General features: G+C 42.2%; 1 protein-coding gene across 1 annotated transcript in view; it reads right to left on the minus strand.

Annotated features, from left to right (window-relative positions):
• Positions 1-8,007, minus strand: part of EIF3F (eukaryotic translation initiation factor 3 subunit F) — a 10,904-nt gene extending 2,897 nt beyond the window's left edge. The window contains exons 1-5 of the mRNA XM_017500352.2: positions 7,483-8,007; positions 2,791-2,861; positions 2,474-2,553; positions 1,623-1,760; positions 2-91 (exon numbers count right to left, since the gene is read on the minus strand). Coding sequence (XP_017355841.1) covers positions 2-91; positions 1,623-1,760; positions 2,474-2,553; positions 2,791-2,861; positions 7,483-7,942 — 839 coding nt within the window. The 5' untranslated portion in view covers positions 7,943-8,007. The remainder of the gene's footprint in view (position 1; positions 92-1,622; positions 1,761-2,473; positions 2,554-2,790; positions 2,862-7,482) is intronic.
• Between the last annotated feature and the right edge of the window lie 3,934 nt (positions 8,008-11,941).

The following is an 11,941-nucleotide window of genomic DNA, read 5'->3' on the forward strand; positions in this document are numbered from 1 at the left end:
TCCAATTCGTTCAGTGTCATAGTATGCATATTTCACTGTCAGAGGTGTGAACATCACTCCCATGGTCCTCCCGGGGACACCCATTAAAGTGCTGAGGAAGGAGAAGCCGAGGTAAACAGATGGCCTTGGGAGAGGGTTTCCATGTCTATTCTGGGCTGAGAAAGCAGACACAGCAGGAATATGGCTCCCAAGGTTCTGAGACAGGAAGGGTGGGACCAACTGACCCCAGAGGTCTCATAGGAGCAAAAGTTACTTTCTCCCTTTAGCTTGTCCCACATACCAAACCCTTGGCCTGTAAGAGGGGACTCAACCTTTGGACTTGGCCTGGTCCTTTCAGAGGATTACTTCACACACTGTGCATTATCAGTGATCAGAGGACAGAACTGAATTACTCCGTGGAGCTGGCTGTCTAGATACCTGCTCACCGCGGAAAGAAGACAGAGACAAGTCTTTTCTGGGACTAAGCCCTTCATCAGCATTGAAAAAGGAAACCAACTCCTGTGCGCCAAATTAGATTGGGTGCTGTAAGTAATCTCACTAAAGGTGTTGTCTTTACTATGTCAGTCACATACCCAGATCTATACTTTAGTATGTCAACTATATATATCTGCATCTATCTACATATAGATATATATAGTTGGATCTTTTTTTTTTTTTTTTTAGATGGGGTCTTGCTACATTGCCCAGGCTGGAATGCAGTGGCTATTCACAGGTGCGATCCCACTACTCATAAGCATAGGAGTTTTGACCTGCTCCATTTCCGACCTAGGCTGGTTTACCCCTCCTTAGGCCTTAGGCAACCTGGTAGTCCCCCGCTCCCGGGATATAGTTGGAACACACACACACACACACACACTCTTGAGGAGTCTGAAATACCAGGAAAGGCTAAGAAGTCAGGCAACGGCTAGTGCTCAGTGGTATGCCAACTGGCTCATAAAGACTTGGCATCCACCATCTTTGTCTTACCGCCTAAGAGTAAACTGGCTACATCAGCGTCAGACACAGAACCAGCACAATGCCAACAGCGTAACAGATGCCTTCAGCATGCCACCAGGGCCTTTCCCAGCATCCCCCATAACTGGTGTTTTAACCACCTGCAAGCTCAATGTGTTAACTGTAATGTTATTGTCATTAAAACTGCACTCAATCCTGGGTTAATAAATGTGTTCAAAATAAGGACAGTCATCCTTTAATTGGTATTACCCTGAGTACTGTGCTGAGTTCTAGAGATAATGATATACTAATGGGTAACTTAGAAAAATAATGAATGTGGTGAAGGATTATGACAAGAATACCATATGATGACTGGCTGTAAGAACTATGGATAGTTGAGTTCTATAGAAGATGACTTGATTGCTTGCTCGAATACTTAAAAGGGCTGTCATTTGAGACTGGTTAAGAGCAATGAGTAGAAACTGGAGTATAAGTAGGATCAGCAGATACAAATTATAGGAACAGATTTTGTTTCAGAGTAAAACTTTTTGAGTAACTGTTGAAATAGAGGAATAGGCTTCTTAAGGACACAGCAAGTTCCACACAGAAGGAATTAACCTTGCTTGGGGTGGGGGAGGGATGGCATCTAGGCATGGTTTTACGACCTTGTGGCCCAAGACTGTGGTCACCTGACATAGGCTTTGATGCTCATGCGGCCGTTCTGGAGACTTGTGTCCACAGTGAGGTGGATGGGGTTGGGGGCCTCCCGGCTGTAGTACTCATGGATCAGCACAGAGTGCTCTGTGATGTCATGGCCTGTAGCGTACCTGCAAAATGGAAGACAGTTGTCGACTCATGTCTATATGTGACATCAATATCAAACACAACAGTGGCAAGGGTGTCTTCAGGGTACCTGATATCGCTGTGGAAGGGATACCTAGTGATACCAAATGCCAAGAACAATATACACATAGAAAACTATGTGAAATCAAATCAAAGGCTGAGTGCTTTTGAAAAATTTCAAGTCTCTTCCAAGGTGATTCAAAATAAATATCCTGGCCCAACAGGATCGAACTGCCAGCAAAACCCACTCAATTCACAGCTCCTACAGGTAACACTTTAACACTTTTTTTTTCTTTTTTTTTTTGAGGCAGGGTCTCAATCTGTCACTCAGGCTGGAGTGCTGCAGCATAATCATAGGTCACTGCAGCTTCAAATTCCTGGCCTCAAGTGATCCTCTAGCCTCAGCCTCCTAAGTAGCTAGGACTAGAGGTGTGTGTCACCATGCCTGGCTAAGCTTTTAAAAAATGTTTTTGTAGAGACAGGGTCTCACTACTTTGCTCAGGCTGGGCTCAAGTGATCCTCCTGCCTCAGCCTCCCAGTTGGGATAACAGGCACCGAGCCACTGCTTTCAGCCAGTAATACACTTGCAATACTCTGTCTCCAAAAGGAAGAGGATAAGATCCAGTCTGGTGGCAAAAGATACTGGCAATCATGGAGAGACCTTCCATTTGCCCTAGTCCCCACCTCCACAACTTACCAGCCCAGGATGAGTTCATTTGGAGAAACTTTTTTATGCAGTTCATACATGTTCTTAGCAAATTCCATGTCAACAGCCACCTAATAAGGCAGAAAAGCAAGCTAAGAAGCTGGAAGTCCAAAGAAAAACTGGTTAAAAGGGACAAGAAGCCACCCCCAATAACCAGAAGAGGCCCAGGAAGTAACGTACAAATAGGAAGCTCCTTGGCTATAGGAGCTCTAGTTATGAGTCAATATATAGTGTAGGAGGGGCCATGAGGGGAACCTAGCAAATGAACAGCTAAAAACAGCAGAGGGACAGCTTGGATTCCCACTCACTTCATCTTCTGACTCATTGTGTGGCACTGAAAAGCAATTGGTGACCTCCACTGAGTGTTTGTCGACCGTTCCTGTGAAAGAGAGAATTGTCCACGTGTTATATAATGCTAGGGCTCCCAACAACCTCCAGCTACTTTTGTAATGCGTTTGATGCTTTCTTCAATGTCGATAAACACCTAACTGAACTCATTAGCTCTAAGTTTAGTCCAGTGCATCAATGGGACTAGAGTTCTCCAGGGAACTAAAACTCTGGCATGCTCGCCAACTTCTCCCTCTAAACATCACCAAATAGGGTTTATTCTTCCTTTACAAGGTCTCCTTTTGCCTGTTATTTTCCACTACTAGCCTATTTCAGACTTTCACTCTATGACCTTTGTTTTTTGGCCTCTAGACTTTCACCCTGTAATTTAATATGCAGAGCTACCTGGAAGATTTTAATGGCTACACAGACTGCTGATACAGTGGCCAAGTTTCAGACATTGAGATGCTGCGAGCTTCATCTGTACCTTCCTTTAGCCATCTGGTCCCATGGTCATTGCCTTAACCTTACCATCATCCAGAAACCTATCTGCGAACCTGAGATGTGAGTATATCAGTCTTTTACCACACACTTTTCTAGTTCTGATACCTTTATTCCCACTACATTTTTTTTTTTCCTGAGACGGAGTCTTGCTCTGTCACCCAGGTTGGAGTGCAGTAGTATGATTCTGGCTCACTGCAATCTCTGCCTCCTGGGTTCAAGCAGTTCTCCTGCCTTAGCTTCCCGAGTAGCTGGGACTACAGGCACATGCCACCATGCCTGGCTAATTTTTGTACTTTTAGAAGACATAGTGTTTCACCAATGTTGGCCAGGCTGGTCTTGAACTCCTGACCTCAAGTGATCTGCCTGCCTCAGCCTCCCAAAGTGCTGGGATTACAGGCGTGAGCCACTGCGCCCAGCCTATAGTTTTTTGGTTTGTTTTTACTTTTATTACTACATTTGTTTCTTGACCTCACTAAGACCACTAAGTTGGCTTTTCCATTCTCTTTTAATCTATTGGAATCTTCCACCCCAGGATTCAAGGGTTTCCCTCTCCACCAAAAACCACAATGTTGTCTGTATCTACCAGTGTTTGTCTAATTCCAATTCACTATGGCTTCTGCTCCCTTTGCTGAATCTATGTTCCTAAACCAAATGCACATATATCCTTTATCTTATTTGACCTCTTATCAGCATTGAACAGACTTGACCACTTACTACCCCCATCTTAAAACTTTCCTTCTCACCTTTCTAATCTTCTTTGTTGACTACTCCTTCCACTGACTTTTCAAGTTTTTGGGGTTTTGTCTTTCTTCTTCTATATTTTTACTCAATGTTCCTCTTCAAGGCCAGGCCCTGATCTAGAAATGTTTTTTGTGAATAAAGTTTACAATGCCAATCTTTTTTAAAGGCTGTTTTCTTGCTACAAAGGCAGAATTAAGTAGTTGTGGTAGAGACTGCACACAAAGCCTAAAATATTTACTGTCTGGCCCTTTATCGAAAGTTTGCCAATCCCTGCTTTAAGTGATCTCATCCAATTTTATTGGTTCAATTACCTCCTATATTCCAATGACATAATTCCTAAACTGACATACTTGCCTACATCTCTTTTGTACTCCAGATCTTTATATTCAATTTTATACTTGACAACTCCACCAGAATGCTCGTTGGGCATCTAAAAACAAATATATCCCAGACCGAAGTCAACTTCTACCTTCCCTTTCTTCCTCCACATTTAACCAAAGATATAGAAGTCATGCTTGATACTAACTACTAATTGCTCACTTTTGATCACACCAAGTCCTATTAACTGTATTTCCTATCTCTCAACTCACCCACTTCCTATCTATCCCTATTTCTCAAGTGCTTCCCTATTACTAGAATAGCTGCTATCTGGTGCCCATGCCTAGCTCACACCTGTCTCTTATCCATGCTCTACAAAGCAGCCAGAGTGACTTTTTTTTTTTTTTGAGATGAAGTCTCGCTCTGTTGCCCAGGCTGGAGGGCAGTGGTGCAATCTCAGCTCACTGCAACCTCCCTTCCAGGTTCTTGCAATTCTCCTGCTTCAGCCTCCCCAGTAGCTGGGACTACAGGTGCACACCGCCATGCCTGGCTTTTTCCTTTTTTATATTTTAGTAGAGACAGGGTTTCACCATGTTGCCTAGGCTGGTCTTGAACTCCTGAGCTCAGGCAATCTGCCCGCTTCAGCCTCCCAAAGTCAGAGTGATTTCTAATTTCTATTCAGTGTTAGCTGAAATGCTCAGGATCCTCCCCAAAGAGCTTCAAATGAGGTTACACTTCCATTTTGTCTTCTCAGAGACTCAGGTAATTCTCCTTCACAGCACTTTACACTTGTAATTATTCAATACTTCTTAGGGCTCTGCCCTCTGCTAGCTTCATTTCCTGCTCTACTTCCTGTCACCTACATTCCTGTAATACTGAATGTTTCAGATAGTGGACTTACCAGGCCCTTTTTAACTTCCTGTAGTTGCTTTAATGCCCAGCTCAAACACCACCTTTTTTGTGAACTTTTCCCTAGCCTTCTGAAATAGTTAAATCTTCCGTAGTTCCATGCTACCATAACACCCTTCTATTAGAACATTTATTATATTACATTCTAGTTATTTGCATTTAAGAGTATATTTCTATCTTGAGTTTAAGGTTACAGGACAGCTCACCTTATTACACTTTGAATTCTAAATACCTAACAGTTTTATGGTACAAAAAAGCACCAATGACTTCATTTAGACAAATGAAATGTTTTGTGAATTAATATCTAAGGAAACTATAGGTTCATAGCAAGCAGAATCTATTCTTTATTCTTCTGGAAGCACTGCCTCTATTAACACCTATAGCACTGTACCATGATTGCAGTCTGAAAGATCTCAGGCTCTAGACTAGATTATGGCTGGTCTGATTGGATCACTGGAACATTTGGGGTGCTAAAGCATAAACTGTGGGTAGCGAATTTTCTCTTTAAATAGCTCTAGTGAGCTTGGAAAATTAGACAGTGCAGCCAAAAGAGTATTTGCTGAGTGCCAGGTCAGTGAGGCAAAAATAATTTATTATAGAAGCTCAAAGCAGGGTGCAGTTACAGAACACCATCATGCTGTGAAAGGTTAAGAATGGAGTGAGGGTCCAGGTATGGGATGGAGGACTGGCACTTAATGCTGTTCCTGGGAACCTAGGAGATAGGCAGAAGTTAAACAAATGAGGGACAGCAAGGAAGGCACCTGTGCAAAGAGAACACAAAGGCTTGGTTTGAGAAAAGACAGGCAATGTTCAAAAGATATGAATTTAAGTTTCTGTAAAATGCTATACTGTCAAAGATAGATTAAGGAGAGAAAATGTGTTTTGGTATGTATTGGGTCGGTCCGGGCCTGATGTGGTGAATGGCAACTAATAGCCGTACCTAATATGTACTAGCATAGTCAGAAGTTTTTAATTCAGTTCTCACAAAGACTAAGTCTAAAGTAGCTCCTGACAGAACAGATTTTAGGTAATTTGTCCCAAGGCACATGGCTAAAGTTGTGTGGAGTCTGCTTACAAATCTTGTCTGCTTTGCAATAGACCAATTGTCTTTTATGGTGTACATGTTCAAGAGTATGAAAGAGAAAGGATGCTTGTAAGTAAAGTGGATTCACAAAGCTATTTAAAATCTGGAGCTGGCCAGGTGCAGTGGCTCACACCTATAATCCCAGCACTCTGCGAGGCCGAGGTAGGCAGATCACCTGAGGTTGGGAGTTCGAGACCAGCCTGGCTAGCATGGAGAAACCCTGTCTCTACTAAAAAAATAAAAATAAATAAATAAAAAATCTGGGACTAAGATGGAATGGAGATGAATTTCATGGGACCAGTGTAGTCTCCAGAGAGGAATTATCAATAATCCCTCTTTCGTGCTTTTCCATTTAAACTACTTTAACATAGAGTATCTATTCCCCAAATTTGGAACACAAGCAGAGAATGGGTTATTCTTCGACCTGAAGGTTAAGGGCAGAGATATAAACAGATAAAACAATTGTTTGTGTCCAAACGGAAAATGGGAGAACAGGGTTTCTCACATTAGGTACTAATATTAAGGAACACTGAGAGTCAGAGAATAAGGCTCAAAAGTTTAGGACAGTAGAATACTATAAAATCCCAAATGGGTTCCAGCCAAACCGGTTTACTTGTTGGGAGGAATGCCTTTTTACAAATGACCGCAGTCCTTTGCCATCTGGTTACAAAACTCTTTGTTGATACCTGGAAAACAATGACATTTAGTCGGTGGATAAGGCAGAAACACGTGGTAACTGTACTTAGGGAGTCAAGGGTTCCTGACTTCCCACTCGGCATGTGCACTCATTTTTGGCAGATAGAACTCATCATATTTGCCATATACTGCTGTGGGGAACATTAAAAAACGTAAACCACTGGCATAAAATATTCAGTAAGTGACACAACTACTCCTTGTGTATTTTATGTCGCTCAAAGTGACAGCAATCTGGCAGGAGAGAGAAGAGAGGTGCAAATCACTTGAGAAGTCACAGCAGAAAGTGGGACGGAAAAATAGATTAAGAGGTCATTGGGGATGGGAGGAAAGAACGCCAAGAATGAAAGAATTAATGAGACAGGGAAGTGAGATAAATGAAGTGGGAGGAAGCAAAGAATGTTAACTTTCTATGACCACTCACCCAGCAGGGTACCGATAACTCGGGCAGCACCCTCGTTGCGTTGCTCGTAGCTGTCCACAATGGAGGCCAAAATGACTGGGTGCAGCCTGACCACGCGGCCGCCGGGGAAGGGCCCTGGGAGAGCGGGACCAGGCAGAGCGAGCGCTGGGGTCTGCGCCGGAGCTTGCGCTGAGGCCGAGGTCTGGCCAGGAGCCGCAGTAGTAACCGCTCCTGCCGCAGGGTCTGAGGATGAGGCTGGAGTCCCAGCGGAAGACGGAGCCGCAGCTGGTGCTGGCGTTGGCACTGGGGCTGGGACTGAGGTTGGGGCCGAGACTGGGGCCGCCGCCGGGGCCGGAGCTGGCGCGGCAGGAGGAGCACTTGCCGATACCGCCGGCGTGGCCATCTTGTCGAGAAAGAAAGCGACAAGAGCGGAAATGAGCGCATTCAGGAATATCAGGAGCTTGATAGGCTGAATGTACATCACGTGAACTAGAGCTTTTTGCTTATTGGTTACTGTTGTTACTGCCGGAGCACTAAAATGGTCCCGCTGTTGGTAATTTCTTCCGAAATTTGTGCTCTTTGCTTTTGGCCCGAGGAGCACTCAGAGAAACCTAGGCTAAGTAGTTCCGGGTAAACTTGGGACGGCGTTTGAAGAGAAACACTTTGTGCAGCTGCCACCAGGTGGAACCAGAAAGCAACGCAGAGGTGGAAATTCGTGTTTTAGACTTAAATGAGATCATGGAAATCAAAGTGCCTTCAAAAATGATGAGTTCGTGTCCTTTGTAGGGACGTGGATGAACCTGGAAACCATCATTCTCAGCAAACTGACACAAGAGCAGAAAAACACGGCATGTTCTCACTCATAGGCGGGTGTTGAACAATTAGAACACACGGACACAGGGAAGGGAGCACTACACACTGGGGTCTGTTGGGGGGAAACAGGGGAGGGACAGTGGTGGGTGGGGAGTTGGGGAGAGATAGCATGGGGAGAAATGCCAGATATAGGTTAAGGGGAGGAAGGCAGCAAATCACACTGCATGTGTGTACCTATGCAACTGTCTTGCATGTTCTTCAAATGTACCCCAAAACCTAAAATGCAATAATAAAAAAAAAATAGAACACTAGCAACAGCTTACATTCAGTGGTATGCTAGTAAATGTTTAACAACCAGCCTCTTGGTTTCGGTATTTGCCAATTTCCATGGTGTAAATACTCCCACCATGGCTGATTTCAAGCTACCAATGGTTTAACAATGGGCTCTCAAAAGTCTTAAAAATTTAACAATTGGCTTTTGAGACAATATGTTATATCCACCAATATTTCACTGCCTTTCTGCCCCCCCCTTAGAAATAACTACTTACCTGAATTTTGTGTCTCTCATTTGCATAAAAATGATAGTTTTATTTCAAATATATATGCATGACTAAACAATACATTGCTGAATTTTGCTAGTTTTTGAGCTCAATAAAAAGTGTATCATACTGAAAGTAGTAGTCTTTTGGACTTTCTTTTTTCTTCTCGACCTTAGTTTACTGATGTATCTTCATGTTGTTGCATAGAGCGGCAGCTCATTCTTCATTTTCACAGATGTATAATAGTATTTTATATAAATATACCAAAATTTATTTTCCATTTTATTGTTGGTGGACATATGGCTTTTTCAAATTTGTTGATATTATGAAAATTGGTGCTTTAAACATCCTTTTATGTATGTGTTCTTGGGCACCTGGGAGTTAGTGGTATGGGTTGAATTTTGTCCCCCCATAATTCTGTGTTGAGTTCTAACCCCCAGTATGACTGTATCTGAGATAGGATCTTTAGGAGTAGATTAAGGTTAAATGAGGTTGTTAAGAGTGGGGACCTAATCCAATAAGCCTGTTGCCTTGTAGGAAGAGTCTTTCTCTGAGTCTCATGTGAGGATATGATGAGAAGGTGACCATGTGCAAGGCAGGAACTGAGTCCTCATTGAACCTGACCATGCTGTCACCTGCTGTTAGACTTCCAATTACCAAAACTGTGGGAAAATAAATTTCTGTTGTTTAAACATCCCAGTCAGTGATATTTTGTGTCTCATTTCAGTGTGTCAGTCTGAGCAGACTAAGACAGCTGGGTTGTAAGACATATGAATATTCATACTTAGAAGATAATGCAAACTTGTTTTCCAAAGAGGCTGTTCCAATTTACATGCCAACAGCATATAAAAATTCCCATTGATGAATAAACTCTGTCATGTTTTAGTTTTTCCAAGTTGAATGGACATGTAATAGTATCTATTTGTGTATTTAATTTGCATTTTCCTGATTACTAATTAGGTTGAAATTTCTTCATATGTTTAGTGGCCATATATATTTGAATCCTGTTTAAAAAAATATCTCTGTTCCTTCAGCACTTCTTGGAAATATATAGGAATTAAAAAAATATATATCTTTATGTTTTACTATTAGGTTGTTTTCTGCTAGGTTCTATACATTGTTTTCTACTATTTATTTTTGAGAGGGACTTCTTTATTTTTTTAAAAGGACTTCAGTATGGCTGGGCGCAGTGGCTCACGCCTGTTAATCCCAGAACTTTGGGAGGCCAAGGTGGGCGGATTACGAGATCAAGAGATCAAGACCATCCTGGCCAACATGGTGAAACCCCATCTCTACTAAAAAATACAAAAATTAGCTGGACGTGGTAGTGCATGCCTGTAATCCCAGCTCCTCAGGAAGCTGAGGCAGGACAATCACTTGAACCAGGGAGTCAGAGATTGCAGTGAGCTGAGAATGTGCCACTGTACTCCAGCCTGGACAACAGAGCGAGACTCTGTCTCAAAAAAAAAAAAAAAAATCCCTTATCAGTCATAAATGTTACAAATATATGCTCTAACTTTTCAGCTTTTCCTTTCACTTTCCTTAAGGTGTCTTTTGAAGAACAGATCTTAATTTTAATGCAGTTACATTTTTCAATACTTTATCTTATGGCTAGGACTTTTTTGGGTCTTGTGTAAGAAATTCTTCCTATTTGAATATCAGAGACAGACATTTTATCTACATATTTTTGATGTTTTTTAAAGTATTATTTTGATCCTTCAATCTATGTGGAATTTTTAAACTCTATTTTTTGAATTGTCATTCCTTTCCCTATTAATCTACCATGCCATTAAAAGAAAAATATAATTGTTCACCACATGGTGATGTTTAGGTCAATGATGTTTAGGTCAATGATATATAGACAGTGGTGCCATAAGATTATACTGGAGCTGAAAAATTCCTATTGCCTAGTGGTGTTGTGGTCATGGTAACATCGTGATGCAACGCATTACTCACATGTTCGTGGTGATGCTGGTGTAAACAAACGTATTGTGCTGTGAGTTGTATAAAAGCACAGCACATCCAGTTAGGTATAGTACATAACACTTGATGATAATAATAAACAACAATGTTTCTAGTTTATGTATTTACTATACTTTTCATCATTATTTTTAAAATAAAATATGCCTTTTACTTATATAAAATAAATTTAACGGTAAAACAGCCACAGGCAGGTCCTTCAGGAGGTATTCCAGCAGATGGGATTGTTATCCAAGGAGATGACAGCTCCATGAACGTTACTGCTCCTGAAGACCTTCCAGACGGACAGGATGTAGAGGTGGAAGGCAGTGATACTGAGGCTCCTCCTAACCCTGAGTAGGTTTAGGTTAATGTGTTTGTATCTTAAACAAAGAAGTTTATTTATTTATTTATTTATTTTGAGATGGAGTTTCGCTCTTGTTACCCAGGCTGGAGTGCAATGGCGCGATCTCGGCTCACCACAACTTCTGCCTCCTGGGTTCAGGCAATTCTCCTGCCTCAGCCTCCTGAGTAGCTGGGATTACAGGTACGTGCCACCAGGCCCAGCTGATTTTTTGTATTTTTAGTAGAGACTGGGTTTCACCATGTTGACCAGGATGGTCTCGATCTCTTGACCTCGTGATCGATCCACCTCAGCCTCCCAAAGTGCTGGGATTACAGGCGTGAGCCACTGTGCCCGGCAACAAAGAAGTTTAAAAAAAAAAAAAAATTAAAATTTAAAAACAGAAAAGAGCTTATTGAATAAGGATATAAATAAATATTTTTGTACAGTTGTACAATGTGTGTTTTAAGGTAAGTATTTCTATAAAAGAGTCAAAAAGTTAAAAAATTATTAAAAAGTTGGCCGGGCGCGGTGGCTCAAGCCTGTAATCCCAGCACTTTGGGAGGCCGAGGCGGGTGGATCACGAGGTCAAGAGATCGAGACCATCCTGGTCAACATGGTGAAACCCCGTCTCTACTAAAACTACAAAACATTTTCTGGGCATGGTGGTGCGTGCCTGTAATCCCAGCTACTCAGGGGGCTGAGGCAGGAGAATTGCCTGAACCCAAGAGGCGGAGGTTGCGGTGAGCCGAGATCGGGCCATTGCACTCCAGCCTGGGTAACATGAGTGAAACTCCGTCTCAAAACAAAAAAAAAAATTATTAAA

Source organism: Cebus imitator, unplaced genomic scaffold (assembly GCF_001604975.1).
Source record: "Cebus imitator isolate Cc_AM_T3 unplaced genomic scaffold, Cebus_imitator-1.0 Scaffold265, whole genome shotgun sequence".
Classification (NCBI taxonomy): Eukaryota; Metazoa; Chordata; class Mammalia; order Primates; family Cebidae; genus Cebus; species Cebus imitator.